The sequence below is a fragment of the Scatophagus argus genome, chromosome 14, assembly GCF_020382885.2.
Source record: "Scatophagus argus isolate fScaArg1 chromosome 14, fScaArg1.pri, whole genome shotgun sequence".
NCBI classification, from domain to species: domain Eukaryota; kingdom Metazoa; phylum Chordata; class Actinopteri; family Scatophagidae; genus Scatophagus; species Scatophagus argus.
This window is the reverse complement of record NC_058506.1, coordinates 3,641,975-3,663,122: the sequence shown is the minus strand read 5'-3', so window position 1 is coordinate 3,663,122 and position 21,148 is coordinate 3,641,975. Positions and strand designations below refer to the sequence as shown.

General features: G+C 40.3%; 1 protein-coding gene across 2 annotated transcripts in view; it reads right to left on the bottom strand.

The window, feature by feature from the left end:
• Positions 1–21,148, bottom strand: part of dscama (Down syndrome cell adhesion molecule a) — a 90,326-nt gene that overhangs the window by 63,950 nt on the left and 5,228 nt on the right. For both annotated transcript variants that reach the window (XM_046410238.1, XM_046410239.1), the window contains exons 2-3: positions 4,732–5,049; positions 4,438–4,587 (exon numbers count right to left, since the gene is read on the bottom strand). In XM_046410238.1, the coding sequence (XP_046266194.1) occupies positions 4,438–4,587; positions 4,732–5,049 (468 nt within the window). The remainder of the gene's footprint in view (positions 1–4,437; positions 4,588–4,731; positions 5,050–21,148) is intronic.

Here is a 21,148-nt window from a genome sequence, read left to right as displayed (position 1 = left end):
ACAACGGGCACTGTGGAAACACATGATAACGTCCAGCAGCCTTACGATAGTAACTCTTGATATTTACTTCAAAGGCCCATTATACACAGCCAATTAAACTGACATACTGTGGCTGGCTCTTCTCCCTCTCAGCAATGGCCGCGGGGATCAAGACTGGCTGCAGAAATAATTCCAAACGCACAGTGAAATGTCAACAAATATGAAAGAAACTGTGAAATGCACAATATGGCTTAACAAATGGCCAGACCGGAAGTGTTAGAGCAGTCTGTAATATCCTTAAACAAATGTCTCTACATGCCACGAAACCGAACAGCATTAACTGGGTAGCCAACAATCACCAGTGTTCATTCAGCGCTGTTGTTGAAGAACTATGCAGATCTTAAATGGATGTTTACCCATCCAACAGTTCATATTTGTCTGAGATAGTGATACAAACGAGGCAAAAGGGGAGCAAAGGAAAAAGCCCCAAAAAAAAACACGATTGAAACAGAGGAGAAACGAGGGAGGGCTGAGCAGAGCAAAGAGAATCTGTGTGATGGCCGACGGCCCTTGTGCTTAGCTCGTGTGCTGAATGAAAAGAAGTGCCTGTGTGGGTGTGTGTCTGTGTGTGTTTTTGTGTGTGTGTGTGTGTGTGTGTGTGTGTGAGTCTCTGCAGTAGCGCTGGGGGGTCGGCCCCCTCTCGGCCCTACTGGTGTTGAATGCAGAGCAGGCAGCATCAGGCCAAGGCAAATGACTACAAGGCCTCCTCAGTGACTGCAGCACAGGCTGCACCTGGGGAATGGCCCTGCACAGCAACAGAGCCGCAGCCAGCCACAGTCCATCACAACGCATCCTATAAAGCAACCCCTTACTTTTTAAAGCTGTATTAACAGGGCCTTCTTATCTGTTGTACCAGCAGATACTGCTATAGTACTTTAAAGACAAGCCAGTCATTAGTGGTTTAGGACATGAGTGGTGCACCAGAAATCAGATCCAGTGTTATGAATCAACACAATTCTGTGAAATTCTTATACACCTTCTACTATATATGATCAAAATGCACATATTGTTGTAAAACTAACTCACAAAAAAAACCACAAATACATCAACTTTCATTTTAAATGAATTCCTGTCCATTGAAGAAAACGTGTGCTCTTTTTTACTGGAAGAAGCTTCACAATGTATATTTTGTGTGTACTCGCTATTTGACAGATTTGATTTTCCAGTAAGTAATCACCTGCTCATCAGTCTATTACCACGTATGATGAAAAGAAACAACAATAAATTATAAATCGATAGCCACTAATATGAGCTAAAGATACCATGTTAACTTTCTTATTGGAGTGAAATAAACATCTCTATTTGTCTCATTTCATTTTCTGGGCCCTGAATTGAGATCACTGTTTGACATTCTGACAAAGATTAACACTGCTGCTCAAGCATGAGGCAGCAGTCACATGCAGAATTCAGTTAATGTCATGAAATGAATGTGCTACCAACCAAACACCATGTGTTATGCAAACAATGGCAGAAACAGTCCCTCCTGACGACAGGCCTTCTCTAGCAGCCTTACTGTATGATGAGAGATTCATCTCTATAGTGTCCATAAATCACAGTACTCCAGTAAACCAATCACGGTCAGACTTGGTCTTGATTGGCTCCATTCTCTAAACAATAACTTAAATCCTCTTAGTCATGACAGTTTGCAGCTTTTGAACTGATGCATTCTCCCCAACTTGTAGCGATACTGACATAGGTGAGTGAATGTTTACAAGTGTTTTATGTTGTTCAATATAGATGCAAGTAGATAGACAGATAAATAGACAGATAGAGTCACAGAGTACTGGCTTTTGTTTAAAGACAGATGTTTTCCCACTCTGTACCTCTAATTCTATTGCACTTGCAATCTTAAAGTAATTTCACTAGATGAGGTGATGATGAGTCAGTTTGGCTGAAAGGTCCTGGCTAACAGGAGTTTGTTGCTTTCACAGGTTTAGTTAAGTTGTTGCACAGAATAGAACTCAAAATCATATCCACCTATTTAACAAGTGATTTAGTTTAGTACTGAATTTTATGAGGGTGGGAGTGAGAAAAATGTGTCTACTTTGGTGAAATAATTAGATTCGTTCCCAAAGCAAATCCACTTGCCATGGAGTTACTTGATAAAAATCTGAATAATAAAACTGTCCTGTCTCATTAGCAAACAGTATCTTTGTTTCTTAGTAAAACAAGTTAGAGTAAGCATTGGAGCGTGAACTGTATATTTTCGACAGCAGTTCTGTTAAAATCCCAGACCACTATACAACCACTGTATCAGACAGCTATACTGCGCTGTTATTTTTATTGGGTGTCCTGAGTGAATGCATTTTTCATCATAATTCCCCATTCTTTTTCTAATGGATACCATAGTTCTTTAAGTGGTGCTTTGTTACTCTACCCTGCAACAACTCAAAAAGGTTTACGTCCAGTGAGACTTCCAGCCTTTCTGATGGGGCCTGCACATCAAGCTACACCTTCCAAACTGAAAAGCCAATTCAATTATTCATGCCACGCACAGAAAAGCTATATTTCACAAACTTTTTTGTTTGAAGTCCAAGTGTTGATATGATTTTTATTCATTAAAAATTAAAACATGGAAGCTCGGTCATCAGGACAAGGGGTTAAGCCATCTTGCACAGAGCTGTCAGTTAGTGTGCATATAGACTCGAAGACATGGATACACACACACATAGACACAGACACAGACATACAAAGTGCACTTAAAATGTGTGTAGTAGAGGATGAGGGGAATGGACAGTGCGTCAGTAGGATGCGTGCACTGAGACGTGAATAAAGACCATTTGCTCATGGATTCATAGGCTTCCGTCATTCATTATTTAGCATGGAGAAGAGCAGTGGATTGGTGGCTGGATGATTTTTCTGACAGCGTTTACATGACTGACGGCTACAGATGTGATGATTTTTACCGCTCAAGATAAACACTTCCACAATATTCTGTTAAAATTTGCAGCCACACTATAAGTGTTCAAATATCTATTGAAAATGAGACACCTACAGAACAGTAAATACTCCATCAGCAACATGACCCTCGGATATACCCACGTCTGAAATGTGCTTGCGGCAAATCCATTTATGGACAATTAAGAGATTGCTATAGATTTCAACATGGCCGATTTCGCCTCAGCAGACAAATGTGAAATGTCAAAAAAAAAAAAAAAAAAAAAAGAAAGAAAAAGTCGCTAGCCAGCATTTGCCCTCCATCCAAAAGCAAAATGACATTAGCTCTTGTCTATTGAGTTTGCTAAATGCCCCACATAAAGTGAATTTGCCCCCCAGGGCTGGGAAACAATCACGCAGGCGAGCGTTCCATTTAAGTGATTTGAATGATCGCAGTGCTGCAGTGCTCCCTATCAGCCAGAGAAATGGGTCAATACACTGAGACTAAGTGACATGGCTGGCAGCCTGTGCTCTCGTGGAAGACCAGGCAGAGAAAGAGGAGCAGGACCTCACTGTCATTGGGTCAGACAGACGTGGATACACACACATGCCCCCCCACCATCACACACACACAAACACACACACACGCTCACACACAATGGGCCTAGCTAGCTGGAAGTTTTGTTAAGTCAGATCACACACACACACACACACACACACACACTCTCTGCATTCACAATTATGTTCCAACAATAACTGCGATATCACGTTATGATCACGTTTAACAGAACAGGTAATTCACACCAGCTGTACAGTCAAAGCTGTAGCACAGCTGGAAAAGAGGACCATGAAATATACTGACAATAAAGGTTTGAAATTTAAGTTTAAGTTTCCCGTAAGCTGAAGATGTAGCTGTAAGGGCAAAAAAGAAAATCCAGGAAGTCTTGCTTATTAATATCAAACAAGACTTCCGGGAATTCCCTGTACCTTCCTCTTCTGCACTAAAGGGCACCTGTTGGATCAGCCATCAGAGCCAGGCAGCACTTTCTCCTTTCATTGTGAACTGAAAATGCAACTGTTGCAGCTGTTCCCCATATTTTTGTTTTTTTCACACCATGACACCTTGACTTATTCCACTGCAATCACAGCAACAATGTTTATTTATTCCAGCGGGCGACTTGGAACCATAAACAAATCTCCTTATGTGCTGTAACTCCAATCAGCATATTTCCAACCACAACTGACCTGATGGCTCACAATGATTCTCATACCATTGATTTATGGTACATGTACAATATCTAAAATATTGTAGTAAAAAACAACCACCCAGGCTGTGTTTAAATTTAACAAATTTAAAACTGATGAAATATGAATATGAATTTCATAGGAACAACCTGGCAAAGAGGCAAATAAGATCCGTATCAGTAACTATACTATAAGACCAAATTCAAATTTCACATTACAACATGCTTGGACTCTCAGACATTAGTTACTGCAGTAGATAAAGATACTATGCCTTACTTTCAGCATTGATTGACATTGTGTCTTTCTCCCAGGACACAACAGTGATGTAGGCCTCCACTGAGGCAGGGATAATGCACTTGAAGACCGCCACATTGCCTCTCATGGCTTTCTGGTCCTCCACCCGGACAGTGTAGGGCTCTCGTAGGACTGGGAGGAGGGGATAGAGAAGTTTGTTGTGTATAAGGCAGAAAACTGCTAATATTAAGTTAAGACAAGCTACTCCTCATAATGAACTATGATTTGGGTTGTAACAAAGCACAAGAGTAGACATTCATGAGCAGAGACACTGACCAGCCTTAATGTGGACATCTTGGCTCCTGATTCTCCCTGAGGGGTTCTCCGCTGTGCAATAGTAGGTGTTGTCATGGATGAGTTTGCTGAAGCTGGAAGGGGGGATGTGGAAGATCTGAAGGGTGCCATTGGGGTGCACATGGCGGATCCCTGGCACATCATAGATCTCCTCGCCAGTGGCCAGGTACCAGCGCAGTGAGACAGGGGGCACGCCTGCGGCGGGACAGGGCACCGATGTCCCTGTGGTGCTGGCAAACACTACCTCTTGCACAGATGCATTGACAAAATATAAGCTGGAACGTAGATCTTCACAGAAAACTGCAGGAAGAAAAAATGAGATGACAAACAGAAACATTAGAGAAGCAATTAGATTTTTTTTTTCTTCCCATAAAAACTTGAACATTTATGGAATAGGTCTTTAAGAATAACTAAACTGAAGCTGTACCCACTATAATTAAACCCCACCACATAACAGAATAACTATTATATTTATATTTGACAGAACTGTGCTATCCAGCATCTCTGTTTGCCCCTGAATTTAGGCCGAGTGTGTTTTTCCCTGGTTGACCATTGTGTTTGGGCTCACTGCAGTGGAGGGAGGTTGCAGGAGTGTGTCTCTTGCTGTCTGTGAAGAGACATTGCAGCAAAGCTCGGGGAGAGCAGCAGTGAATGTGAAGCAACAGAGCCTGCCTACACAAACATGTGTGCGTGTAGCCACACCCTTCCACTAAAACGTCTACATTGATTATGACACAGAACATTAAATCTAGTCGATAAATCGACCAACATGAAAACATCTGCAACTACTTTGATTATCAGTTAAACATTTAAGTCATTTTTCAAGCAAAACTGGACAATGTAAGTGTAAACTCAGTATTTTTGGGTGTCTGATAGTGTCACCTGGCTCTGGGAAGTTGTGATAGGCATGTTTTTCACTAATTTTTTGACTGTTCATAGGCTAATTGATTAATCAAAAACTGAATGAGCAGTTTTATCAGTCCTACAAAACACACACATATGTGGAAAAAAAGCCACAATCCTTTTCTGCACCAACTGGAAAGCTTTGAGGTAAACACAAGCCAGTGTAGTTCTTGGAAATAAAATTTGTTCTTACTGGTGCCTTCTGGGGTAATTCTTCTATAATAGAAGTATTTCTAGATAAACATTTGATGGAAAAACTGATTATCATTATCATTGTTATTATTATTATCATTATTATAAACATATTACTAATATTTACTGTAAGTAATCATCCTAAAGACAAAAAGTATAGATAGAACTGAAGTGAGTATCACATGTGTCAGCGAAAACAAGATCAAATTGGTGTTTTCAGGGTTTTATTTGTCTTTTCTTTTACACTTTACTGTTTGTGTGTTTACCCTGACACATCCAAACAATCATATATTCTCTCTTGACAAACTCATTTGCATCTATGCTTTCATCAGAATTAAAAGCTGTCGTAGCTTCCATTGCCTCCAAAAGGTTCAATCTCGGATCTAAAGCAGTGATCTATCATTGTAACAATTATACTGTTGTTGTGGTGTCAAACACTCACCGGCAATCAGCTACCATAATTACAATTTGGATATTGCCCAAAAAAAAAAAAAAAAAACAACCTCAATTTGTCCTGTTCATCTACAGAGTATGCAACAGAGGATGTTTCCAATCCATCTTAGCTAATGAAGCAACTCAATGTAACATGATGCACTTCCCTTTGGTAAGTCACAGTGTTGAGGAGTGATAAAAACTGACAATGCAACTCTTTGCAGTAATGGACAACCCACACTGTTGGCATGAAGCCAGGACATGTTTACTTGATGGAGCCCACACATCCACTACCTTTTTGATAATATTTTTACTGTTATCTGAGTTGTGGACAAAATGAATGGTCATAATGTGAGGTAACTGCAGAACCCTGATTGTAGCATGTTTCTATAAATCTGCAGTTTCAAGAACAATCCAGTGAAGGAAACATCTTCAGCTTTTTAACAAAGCAGCATAATATCACAAACTGCAAATACAGAACACACCTGCAAGTGCAGAAATGCACCAAGTTACACAGAGTAAAAGTGAGTTGAGTGAAAAAACAAGAGAAGCTGAAGCTCATACATGCGAGTAATTATAATGGTTGTGGCTCATGGCATTATTTACTGCATGATGCACGCTGTGTAAGCTGGTATGTACACACACTCCAGTTTATAGTTTCCAGTTTATTAAGTCCTTTGGTTAAAACTAATGTAGCCTAATATATTTAGCCCACCATCATTGACGTAAATGGGCTGGATAAAATAATAGAAGTACATATCAGTACAGCGTAATACAATTCAAGTCTTCAAAATGACCTCTCCAAATACAGCTGAATCAACACCTCGCTAAAACATTTTTTTCTAACCTTCCTGAAGAGTAAAATGTTCATTTTTAATAGTTCTAATACTATCTGAGTCATGTCAAATGTTACAGCTGAAATAAAGTTAAGCATATAAGCAATAAGTATTTTTGTTATGCTGTGTGAATGTGTTTCTCAGTTTCCGATTTCTTTGCAGTATTTTTTCTAAAGTCCACTTATAGAGAATGTTTTCTTCATTTACGTGTGTTTTGTCTATGTGCATGTGTTTTCCTCTCATAGGACGTCTGTCGCCATTAACAGAATGAAGTGAAGTTGCTCAGCAATATTTTGTTCCTTAAAAGATCGTATGTGATTAAATTCTTCAAATCTTTATTAGGCTATACAAGTAAATGGGTAGATTGGTACTAAAATGAAAATGTAAAGAGTCACATTTTAGAAGTACGTTTTTCTTTGATGACTTGAAACACTAAAAATCGTAGGCGGCTAAGCTGAGCAAATTTACCTTAGTATGTGCACATGGTTAAAGTAAGTAAGTAAGTTCATTTAATTAAAATCAGTGCAGGTCAAACCAAAAAAAAATGTTAATATGCAAATGACGATTCCACAGTGAACAAATGAAGATACCAGTGGTGAGAAGCTACAGGACGGACCTTTAAAGCTAACGCTAACGATGGTATTGCGTGAACAGCCACAGTCAGTCACCTTCAGTAAATATTTCAGACACCTGCACTGTATCTCTACAGTCTCTGCTCTCTCTGTTGTGGACTCTCCCCTCCTGTCGCCAGCCCGCCTGCCTGCCTGGCTGTGCGACAGCTGCCAATCCCCCCTCCCCGGAGACCAAACATTTTAGCGCTTCATAAATTCCTAATGAGCACGCTCAAATCACCGGCCACTTCCACCCACTGGTCGTTCAACCTGTTACGACAAACAAACACCACGGCGTACACATGTTTCCGCACATTTCTAGCCGCACTCACTTCACACGTGTAGTACTCTGAGGGCCAGGCCCAGAGGTGTTGAAAGGCGAACAGCTACAGCTGTCGACAGCTGCAAGACAGTCGTTTTTATCCAGGAGGTGGTAAGAAAAGGCAGAAGAGTTATGGCGCGCATCAGTTCTGGAGATTTCTTTTTATTTTCTTTGACAGTTTGGCCATGCCGTCCGAATATGAATGACCTTAAAACACTGATCGTTTGGGAGTTGAAAAAAAAAAAAGAGTGAAAGACTGAGATGTCATTTTACCAATAAATAAGTAAGCTGACAGTGAAGACCTTGAAAAGTTTATTGGGTAAACTTGATGTTGCGTACGAACATGTTGCGTTCGTGTCCATGTGTGCATATGTGAGGTTGTATTTTGCGCACATTGTGTGACAGTTTGTCCCGTTTTGTCACGCAGATAAACAACCTTCAGCTTTTATTATTCTGTAATTACATGCCTCTGCACATTTCTCTCCATTTGTAAAAATACTTTGATAGCTGTATGATTACTCACTTGGCTACTGGTACACCAATTTATCATCAGTTTGGAAAGTGCCTTAAAGATTACAAATGGCTACCAACTTTGTCGACCTTCTTAAACAGAAATATTACTTTCATTACTATGTATTATTTCCTCACAATTAGACATTTGATAAAGGAATGTGTTCTTCATAGAAAAGGGCTTTGCTGTTGCTGCCTTAACGTGGCACACATTTTAAAAAGAATCATTTGGTATAGTCACAAAAATGACTTACATAATGACAGATGCAGAACTTATCAAGGGTTCATTTATGGCCATGTGATCATACGGAGTAACAGCTTGCCAGTGGTTTTCTCAAGTAGGAAAATCTGCCATCAAGATGATCATAAAATTTCAGCATCTGTTTCGAATAGCAGGGCACTACTGTGGCTGTCTGACTGATCGGCAGATGACTATATTTACTTCACTTGGCTCCAAACCAGGCTTTTTCGCATCTGCATACAATTCTAATGACAACGTCCTTATTGAAAACTCACTCACACACAACAGAGGCTGTCGGTGTGACAGCTACGGGTAATTCACAACAAACTGCATCATAGGGTTAGGCGACCAGATGGATACGTAGCCTTTAGACTACATCTAACTCTGTGAACTGAGGGTTTATTTCGAGCAAGCCTGAGCTGGTGATATTAAAAAAGAGAGAACAGTTCCTACACGGAATGGCTCACAGCAAGGTCTGTGGCTTATTTTGAGTTAACAGTTCATGATTTCTGGAAAAAGACATTGCTGTCAAGTTTTTCAAATGTATTTTCTGTGACGTTTTTAGCAGCACAAGTTAAGTACTATCTAGTTATTTATATTTAAGAGAGGGCGGATTCCACTACAGCTGATATCTCCAAAAGTTGGCAACTCACACCAAAGCAATCCAGATGAATAAACAGCACTACAAGTAAAAGAATACAAAATATCAAAAGACTCTCTTGGCCATTTTTCATGCACTTCTGAGTTTTTTTGTTTGTTTGTTTGTTTGTTTTTTAATCTGCTGTCAAGTTAAGTCACCAAGGTTCCAGGCCTCACTAGCTAAAGTTAAAAATATCAATAACAGGATTAAGTTAGCAATAGTCAAACTTGTTCCTGTGAAGACCAAAAAAATCTTGTAAAAACAGACAGTGGGAAGAAGAATACAAAGATTATTGAGAAAACTCGCATTTGTAAGGAATGCATTATGTGTTCATATCCAAATCATGTATTAATGTTCATTTACATCCCTAGTACAGTGTTTTGCATGTGTAAAAGCCACATTTTACTGTCTATATCATCGTGCTGCAGTGGCCATTTAGAGAGTCTAAATGAGGACAAACGGCCTCATCACACAGCCTCTGGTCTGAGTGTGTTTGAAAGGTGACTGAGCGAAGAAGAGAGGCTGCTTCACAACTGCTATTGTCTCAATCTGCTTTGCACCAACTCATAAAAAATTGAGACATCCACCACCACAACCACCACCCATTTCTGGGTGGCTGATTCCTTAAGATGAGAAAGCCTGATGGACACAAAACCCTGCCAGATCCCAATAGTTCAGATAGATACAGTGGGAGTGCATTTATTTTTCAGTGCAGTGCCAAGAAAAACAGTGAGGGTGGGGGCTGAGTGGAGAGGCGGGAAAGCTGGAAAGCACTCCGACAGTGACACGCAGGCTGCTATTAACAGAGAGACTGTAAGAGAATGTAGAAAAGGGAGAAGGATGCCATGACAGAGGTTAAAGTTATCCTCCAACTCAGCTGTATCCCACAGCAACCTTCAAATGAATACTTTCTTTCGTCGATTTCTTTTATTCATCATTCTTTGTTTTCCGTATCTCAGTTTCCAAGCGCTGCTTTGTCTGTTTGTATTTCTCTGTAACCTTCATCTCTCCTTCACACTCCTCTGACCCTGTCTCTCACATTCTGGCTTACTCCACCTTTATACAAGGATACATATGAAAAAAAACCAACCAAACAAAAAAAAAGAAAAAAGAAAAACAACTCAAAATGCACATGTGGGGAGACGGCCAGAGACAGGCAGGGAGACAGCCACTCTGCACACAACTGCCCACTGACTGACTCTGATGATCAGTATTTATCATCCACTGGACTTCTGCAATTCCCTGCAACCGAAAAGCAGTGCTGCCTAAAATCTAAATGCTGGAGGAAATGTTTGGACAAATACACTCTGCTGTGTCCTAGAGTAAATGGGACTGCTAAAAATCCTCCTTTATTGAATGTTACCCTTGGACACCTTGTCCAATAATGCACTCTAATTAGTTTAATAGTAAACACTCCTTGTGGTATATTTCCTTTGACTCTTGATTGAGAATTATCTAATAAAGCAGAAATTACACAAACATAATTAGTATTTTTGGGGATATTATTTGAATGTTCAGTTGTAAATTAATATCCCAACACAAACCAGCCCAATTTATCATAATGCTTGCTTGCAAGCAAAGGAGACAGTTTGTGGGTGGCCGCTGGCTGTCATCAAGTGTGTTTGTGTACAGCACCGTTAAATAATAATCTCATTAACGGCTGTCATAAAATAGTAAGATGTAACACATACAAATGCGCATCTCAGAGATATGTAACGCATTGTTTTTGCAGAGGGAAGAGGATCTATTGATAATACTGGGAACACAGGAGTAAGATCAAAACAAGAGCAGGCTGAATCTTGAAACGGGAGATGAAAGATTTATGTGGACCCTATCGATAGTCGGTCAGTCGTCAGCCTGGTTGGCAGATTAAGGCTGCAGTCTGCAGCGCTTTGGTCCACATCTCAAAGGATTTCTGTCTGCGCTGATAGTGCTGGTTTTCTGAATCTTAATTTAAAATGAATCATCTTCTTTAGATGTTGTGACTGCTTATTGAAAAGACCTAAAAAGTATAATTGGGCTGTTTCTGAAAGTTCATTCTTGTCTTGTGTCCTGCCCTAAACGGCACACTGAAGAGATTTTGGATAAAACAAGTTGTTCCATTCTTATTTTTATATCCAAGACCTCAAATGTACAAACTGTACAAATCCTTAGAGTCATTTTTATCTCAGGCTTCTTGATTTGGCTTTGACATTACACACATACCATTACAATATTATGCTGAACACCAACGCACTCCCATGCCTATCAGGCCCACACACACTCACAGACATGCTCTCGCTAACAGCCACCATATTCCCGCCTGCGGTGGAGCCTTAGTCTTAATCGACATCAGCCAAAACCACAAAGAGGAAAAAGTGATATTGTTCAATTATGAATCCCACACATGCATAATAGATGGACCCTTTTTTCTGTGTTTTCTGTCTTAGCAAAGCTCAGAGGAAGGACAGGAAGAGGGGTCCTGTTGGGTCGGTGAGGTGGGTCTATCCTTCTTCTTGTGTGAAATAATGCTTGGTTCAGTCCTAGATGTCAGTACTTATCAGTGGCAGCTGCTGCTGAAGCCTCTGATTGTGGATTGTAGGTGACTCCTAATACTATCCTCCCAGAGTGGAGACTCTGCTACTGTGTTTGGAGCTCAAGGGCACCAGACATGCATCGGTCAAGGAGAGTGCATGCGGGCGTGTCAGAGGGATGTGGGGGGATGAGCGCTAATGTCTCGGAGCCCACATACATGGAGGCTGACATGGGCTTGGTTGATGGGTGAGACAGTGAACATACAGTGTAGCCAGTAATGTTGCAGGCTTACCCTGCCACCATTACAGAGAATTTTTCCTATATGTTATTATACTGTATTTTGAATATGTTGAAAAAGCTGCAAAGATCCTTGCTCATATTCCAATTCCAAAGCAATAAACAAACAAGCATTTTCATGTTCCTGTTATGTGTATTCAGTAGGACCCATGAACCTCCACTCTGACAACGTCCATCAGTGGTTGCTTCCAAATCACCCAGGCAATTTATTTAAGTAAAAGTCTGATCAATACAGGTCCCACTAACGCACAACATAAATAGGCCTATGCATTAGCCATGCATTAGCCCACTGACGTGTCAGGGGCTTTTTGCTCGGTCTGTGTTTACCTCAACCAAACGCCATTAATCAACCTTAGATGAAGGTGCTCAGGAGTCTTTTGTTTTCTTGTTGAAATGACAAAATCTCTTTGATGCTTCACATTATTCCATAATGTGCTGGTTGACTGCAACACCTCTACAATTTTATCACATTGAATTAGCTATTAGCCACAACATGTCTTCCCTGCCCAAGGCCGTTAATGTATTTAAACCTTACAGTCCAATTGGCTCTCAGCCACAGTGTGGCTCTCACCAGGTCAGGGATCTCTGTGGTGCTATAGTGGGCACCAGGGCATCAAGACATTAGGGCAGCTCCACTGGGGCAAACAAGCGCTGAGCCACGCTGACAGCTCATGGCAGGCAATGCAGGTAATTAAAGCAGAGCTCTACAGAGACCGCCTAGGGAAGGGCAGAGTGGAGGGTGGGGGAGTGCAAAAGGGGGAGGAATAGGGAGGGGCAGAGATGGGGTGGAGGACAGGACAGCCTCATGATGACAATGAGTAAGAATCTAAGCCGTCTTCCAACCCCACAACCTCCACACCCTCCCCTTCTGCCCTTGGGGTTTACACAATAAGCTGTAAAGAGAAGTGCTGCAGTGATCCGAGATGCAGATCGGAGAACAGGGTCCCCTCACTTGCCCAAATCACCGGCTCCCATTTTGTCCTCATGAATAATGTTGAGAGGTGCCCTCTCTGCCATGGAGCCGCTATGTAAAACAATGATACCCTCCTCTGATGTCAACTCTCTGGAGGGCGTGCAGAGAGTCACCATGGAGTGGGTTAGTCGATGCATATAAACGCTCATTTACATGAGCACCAACAGCAGAGGAGGGAGTTCCCATGTACTGGGCACTTTGAAGACCCTAATCAGTTACATCACAGAGGACAAAATGGACAAATACTGCAAATCCACTGAGACAGAGGGAGAAAGAGAAATAAGAGAGACATGTCTTTGAAGTGAAGAGGAGAAGCTCCTACAAGTAAACAAACTCTAGCTGCAGCCACTGATGCTAATATGCAAAGGCACATCAAGAGAAAGAAGATAAGGAGGTAAAAACAGCCATACGAAACCTTCATAATGCTCCATTACCCTTCCTAAGTGACACAGCATTGAAGTGACAGGATGTATCCAATGCAGCAACTTCCAATATCATTCCACATGATTACCAAAGTGTGAATCAGATGTAGATGCTAGTTACATTGCAGTACTCTGAAGCCTAACAAGTTAGCACATATACTATATAAAAGACAATACCCTGCAAACCAGATGAATCTGCTGAGCTCGTTCGCTCTGGCTGATGGGTCTGGCACTCGTCTGTATTCAGACACATTTCCATCTGATCTGGCATGTATCAGGCCAATCACGGCCGTTATGCCATATGGCGTGATTTGGCAGGATGACTGACAGTCAAAAGTCACGTGTCACATATGTTGCTGATCAAATGTGAATTGAGAATTGAGACCAAAATTGTCCCAACCATGTTTTGTGGCTCTGGGTTGGACGGTGGTCTGTTGAATTGCATATAACTCAAACTACACAGTAGCCATGTATGCCTGAATATTTTTACATCCATGGGACATAAACTATTCTAGACTGTGGGAACAAACTTCTCTTTAAAAAAAATGTCAGGGCCCTCTTCAAGTAGGCTGAAAGCTAGTGATGTGGCTCTATGGATGGCAATGTCAGCCTGTCCGTCAGTTGGTCCACCACTTTTGTGCAGAATGATTTTGTACAGAAAGAGATTTTTTGTGCCCCCAGCAGATTTTTTTGACTCGACCGGAAAAACATATACTAATTGAATTGCCATGAGATTTAGACAGACAAGTGTCCTCTTCAGGATGAACTGTAATCATTTTGATGATTCCATGACTTTTCATCTAGCACCATCATTCAGTTCAATTTTAATTTGTTTAAGGAACCAGCTGAGAAGTCACTGAATCCAAGAAATAGTGTTGGTTTTAAGTGAGATATAACATATTAAGTAGTGAACCTATGAGGTGCATGTGAGGCATTTTTTCTTTCGCCTTTAGACAGAAGCAGGCCAGCAGCTTTCCCCAGTTTCCAATGTTTTTGCTAAGCCAAGCCAACTAGATTCTAGCAGCAGCTACATATTTACCATACAGACAGGGTGACAAATCAATCCCATAATCTACAGTGACAGTGACATTTTCCAATATTACCTGCTACTTTTACTTAACTAAAAATTCTAATTATGAAAGGACAATGGTATCAGTCGCAATCAGTCACCGTCTTGCACATGGCATAATCATTCAAACGTGCTCGGATATTTTAGTGAGAGGATGTTTAGTTAGAGCTGTTATTGACTTTCTTATCAGAACAGTTCTACGGTGCTTGACTCACATTTGTATGCAATATATCCCAGCATAATATACTGTACACCGTGCATGCTTTTAGAGAGTGGAAAAGAAGCATCATGTCTATTTCAGTAAAATTTCTCCCACCTCTGCTTGCTATACTGTCAAATGCAACTCTTAGCTGATAGACAGAGAGAGGCAGAGGGGAGGCAGATCTCAGGTGAGCTGAGAGGGAGGACATTAAACCCAGCAGGGAGGGACGAACAAGAAGATTAGCTGAAGGAGTAAGGCTGACAGCTTGAAGATCATCTACATATTATACAACAGCACGGTATAGGAGCCAATGGCCAAGACATACGTATCATATGCATCTAAATAGAATAATTACAATATTAAATACCAGTATGAGCTTCAGAAATGTCCAACGGTACAGCACAGCATTGATTGAAGGAAAAGAGTGGTACATTATAGTGTGGTCTTAACCATTAAAAACACATAGTGTATCATCAGTGTTTTCTTCCACAGTTTTTCAAAACAATTGACTTGATTCACAGCAAACCACAGGGCAAAAATATGACAGGAGAAAGTTTACATAAGTTCAGGAAGCACTGATATGTTCAGCCTGTCTGCTATTGTGTGATTTGACCTGTTTTTAAAATAAATGCATCCCTTTAACACACAGGTGATGTCAATTTCTGACAGATATGTGTCCATTTACACAGATAAAAATGGACAGAGCTGAAATGGGGCAAACGGTTAGCTGGTAGAAACAATTGATTGTAGAAAACAATGCCATCACTCATATTTCTGTCTGATCAGCGCGGCTGCCAAGTACCACATGCAAGGCATCTGTCCACTAACACCAGTGTGTGGGATATGAAAACTACAAATTTATATAACACAGCACACACATCAGCTTTCCTTGGGCCTTGTTTGAAGTTTTGAACCATTAATCCATGCTGGTAGAAGGAGTAAGATGCTTTATTGGTGTATAAATGGCACGTTTGGATGAAAATGTGCTTTTCTAGAATTCTAAAAATATGCAAAAGACAAAGCAGACAGTAGGCAACTAAATCCTTGACAAAAAATGTCTTTATCATTGTTTTTGTTTTTGCTTGTTTGTTTTTTGCATTGAGCACCCTTACCTGAAGAATGTCACGCATGAGCACTGAGTTTTTCATCTTCTTCTTTCTTTTCCTTTGTTTGAAATAACTAACTATTATTTAACTGTCGCATGCATAACTTAGACCGATTTTCAGGCCTTATGGAGATGAACATAGAATAGATTTGCTTACATCTCAATAATGTTGGCTTTTAATATTCGGTGCATTAGTAAGTAGCTTGATGATTTAATTGCATCACTGTAAGTTAACAGAACAGAGTATTGTCACATTTACTTACAATAAAGGTTTAGATATTTTTGCATGTGCTTCTTTCATTGGCTCTGTAATAAGCTACAACAAGAAGAAATTTTGCTTTATTGCCGTGTTAGTGTTGCATCATCATGGGGTGGTAAAAGGAAAATCCATTTGCGGGAGAAAAACAAAGAGGCGAAATAAGCTGGCAGTTGACAGTGGAGGGCAAATCAAAGTCCTGGGGTTAAATGGGATTGTGGGTCAGATGACTAGACATCGTTGCCTTTCCGCTCAAAGCCATTTTCTTGTGCCTCTGACCACCCCCTCCCCACCACCACACCCCCCGCTCTCCCCAGCCCTGCCCCCCTCCCCTCAGCAGCCCTCCATTTGCCTCAGAGGCGAGAGCATTTCATCTTCACTAACCACACTGCAGGAGCATCCTCCCTTATGTAAACACATAGTGAGCCAATCTATTACGTGGATCTGTGTGCGATATTTAGAATCTTTTCTGAATCAACCATCACTTCAACTGTTCAACATTTACTTTCAACCAAGAGTGAGACTGAACACAGTATAGCCAAGAGCAAAAATACACCTTGTGATGCCAGAATGGCAATGAAACCTATAGTAGGCATATAATATAAGAGCCTCATTAATTATTCCTACAGGGGCCTGTCTGTATAGCATTATTATAAATCACCCTGATGGTTACACAGTCAATTGAGAGTAACAGAGACAGGCAATGGCTGAGAAAATGGCAACGATCTGCATTAGAGCTGCACTCAATCTGCACACCGGCCAGAGTGATCCTTTATTAATCATCATGTTTTCAGTGATTACTAGACCACAGTACATCAAAAACAGCATTTCATTCATGTTCAAAACTGCTTCCCAATGCAGCCTTACATACATCTCTCCCTGTCCTATACCTGGGTTGTATGTATCAGACACCCTGCCTGGTGACAAGGGGCTCTGCAAACACTGCCAGGCAGCGAGAAACATATCAACGTATTCAGAGTGTTTAGTGCCTGGGATTAATCAAATTATAATTTAATCATCTGATCAAACAGCAATTAGCATAATCACTTCTGGGGAAGGCCTGATAGAGCGGAGACTGGAGCGGAATGGAGCTGGGAGCTAGCAACATTTTAATGAAACATTTGCCAGAATGTTTGAAAATGTTACACATTTCAGGCTACAGGAACAGAGATGGATTTTGAATGTTAATCAGCAGGGTTTGGTTATGCCTAATGAATACGTCCAACAGTCAACCACAGGGGAAGAAATTGCCAGTGAGGTTGTGATTTTATAATTCCTTGCAATCTACAAATATTCACTTTTCCTTCACAAAAAAAGAAAATAACATGTCTTGTTGTGGTTGTGATATAATATTATTTTTTAATTCATTTTTGTTCTGATTTAATTCCTGTTCTCTCTGTTCACATCTGATGAAGCCGCAGTGTTGCAGAATATTACAGGTCTTTCAACCAATGTTTTGTCACTGATGCAGTCCCAGGTCAACTGCCTGTGTTGTTGCTATAGACTACAGCACAGGGGCCTCACCACTTGAGAGTTAGAGGTTCAAAATGCACTGCGCTGTTACTAATTGCATTGTACATATCTTGATCAAAGCCTTTTGTCCTTGTTTGTCTATTCACAGAATTCAGGTTTTGTTGATCAGTTCACAAGCCTTGCTGGTCATCATACATTGTTTTCAGTTTGCGGCTAAGAAACTAATATTAGGTTATAAACAATATGAGCTCTACATTTTAGAAGTAATTTACAAAATGTGATATATCACTGAGATGAATAATGTGTTGTTTGAGCATTTTGAAGACTATCACATCTGTTATACATTTCACATTTGATCTCTAATCTTTAAAGAATTGAAGAACTCATTGCAAGAACACTTTTAATCTCAAAGGAATGTAAAATTATGTAAAGGTGCAAGAACTGTCATTTAAAATACCAGGATAACAGACCCTCTGTTAAAGGTTGACCTTATCTTAAAGGTTACACCAACTTTAATACATTAATATGCAGTATAGTGTAGGTAGTGATACCAGCGATACCACCCCATAAAGTATAAACAAAATATGTTGAGAAACATTGAAATGTGAGATAAATGTCAGCACCTTACCAACTTTCCTTTCTTCTTCTTAAAGATGTTCATAAACCAATGTACGAATGCGGGCACACATTAGACAGGTATCCAACAAGGACATGAAGAAACCGCAAAAGGCAGAGTTTCTGTATCAGTCCTTAGGTGATGATTCCATCACCCCAGCGACCAACATTTTCTCCTAACAATAACATATATTATAAGAATAGTATTTATAATGCACCTACACTATTTTGCATTTAAAAACACAGTCCAAGGGACATTGTATTGGCACCACTCACATTGACCACTTGCAGAATGTCCACTTGCAACATATTTTGCAGATATATTCAAGGTAAAAGAAATCCAGCTGAACAAAATTTTCAACTTCAACATTTGCTAATGCACCAAAGTTTCTCAGTTTTCAATACCATGAAAATCTGCTTCAGGCAACTAACAAATGACAAAGGTTCCCACACATGGTCAGTGATAAAAGCACTCTACAATGACTACGCCATTATTTTCTATAGGGAGAGTGATGGCGCCAATTCAGCCAGTGCTACCTTTCGCATTGCAATGAGTCCTATGCTCAAATTATTTCTACTTTGACGCTGTTAGACACTGACCTTTGAGAGTGCAACCAATGAGATAACAGACACGTGTGACATAGCCAGAAGAAACACACGCAAGCAGAGGAGGTAAAGAGTTAAATTTTCCAAAAACTTTGAATGTTTCAGACTTTCCAGAACTCTGTAACACAACATTAAAACACATGCCACGTAATGCACGATGAAATGTCAGCAGCAGTCAGATGGGATTCCATGTTTGTGAATAAGCATGTACTTCACAAATTTAATGGTTTCTTATGCGTTTATGTATGTTAGCTATGTCAGGCAGTTACTGTGATGGGCGATGATCGTAATGTATGACAAGTATACCTACGTAGTCAATGACCAGACCAGCTTACCAAAAGTAAACCCTATCACGTTATTACATGAATTTAGATTTGTTTTTGCAAAAGAAGAATGTAAAAAATGATGAAGTGATGATAGCATCTTAACGGTTTGGGCAACGAAAGTGAGATGAAGGTCAACCAATGTGTTTCACAGCACTTTATGAAGGTCATCCTGCTTCTGATTAAATGTTGCAAGGAAACAGAATTTTTCATTGCAAACTGGTTGCATATGAATATACCAGTAATGCACAATGTGCAGACAACCCTGCAAATTCTTCTTGTAACATTTAACATTTTTTTTGCCTCTGGCTTTTAAACTCGTGTAGCTTCTCTCAATAAAAAACACAAGACCTATAGAGCATGGGATCATGGGAGTTGTCTTTATTTGCAAGCAACAACCATTGCCAGGGAAAATCTATCAGACGTGATTCAGGCAGAAATGTTCACGCATGAGTTACTGTTTAGTCTATTTTCCCAACTTCTTTCCTCACTCAGAGTCAACTGAATAGTTTAACTAGAACATCTTACCTGAGGCAGAGCAGCCAACCATCCCAAAAATGTCTGCCCTTGTCTGGATTCTGAACAGAGAATGTCACCATCTGTTTTTTTTAAGTTTTACAAATGAAAAATATAATTAACCTGCTGGAACATCTTAATCTGTCATGTCAAACACCACCAATTAACTAGAAAATGAGCAGAGACCAATTACCAGGGCCTTTTCTTATAGAGTAGCCTGAGCTCAACTTAGCTTACATCTTGCCGTACCTTCGTGGTTGCAGCATTAACCTACTGGCCTATTTTATAATGAAAGCCTTCAGACACAAACAACACTACTAACCGTTATCTTGTTAACTAACCAGCCCAGTTAACAGACGCCACAAACTATGATCTGTTGTGGTTACGTAGTTTACAAATCAGTACTGAATGGCAAGAGCACAGCAAGAACACTGTAAATTGGTATCACACAAAAGGAATTCTAGCGATGAATTTTGGTATCTCACTAAACTGTAGTGTTGTATCAGTCAACTACTTCCTCATTTCAACAGAAAACATCAAAGAGTCCTTTCTGGCTTCAGTCACAGCTGATGAGCTATTAGCAAATTCAAGACCTGCAATCTGTGCTTGTGATGCCCACGAGAAGTGGCATTTGTACATATGAATGATTTTGGTAAGCATCTATAACAATGATCATTTTATCTATAAAACAAGCTCGGACCTCTCTTAATAGCTGTTGTTTCCATTTCTACTGACTGCAGAACATTTGCAGAACTACCCCATTTGCCTTGACCTTATTAAATTCAACTTCACATTTTGCTTACATCTAATAAATCACCACAGTGTTCACATATCACAGATTCTCACCATCAAAAGCAATAGGAAGTGTTGTTTTAACATTATGCAGTACAAAAAGCTAAAGCAACTACCACTTAACACCAATAAAAGTAGACTGTTGCACTCAGTATGTACACAACTATGTACAAACTGGAAACATGATAAAGTGGAAGTCATGCCTTCCTCCTATTGGATAGACATTTAAGATTGTTGGGTCCTCAATGTCCAAGAGTATAACTGCCTGATACATGGCAGTGCCTAAAATAGCTGCATTTCTGCATGGAAAACCAGGCTGACTTGATATGATTCTTTGAGCTTTAGATAACACAGAACACAAGCTGACTGTGTGTTCCTCTTCCCCCTTTCTTCCTCCTCTCTTTCTGCCTCACTACACACCATCATCTCCTTAAGCATTCTGGTCTGGGTTAAATGAAACCTTTAACAGTTCAATGTGCATCCATTAACATATGCTTGAGTCTACACTTGTCTGAACAGCAAAGCTCAGGCGCAAACAACACAGTGAAG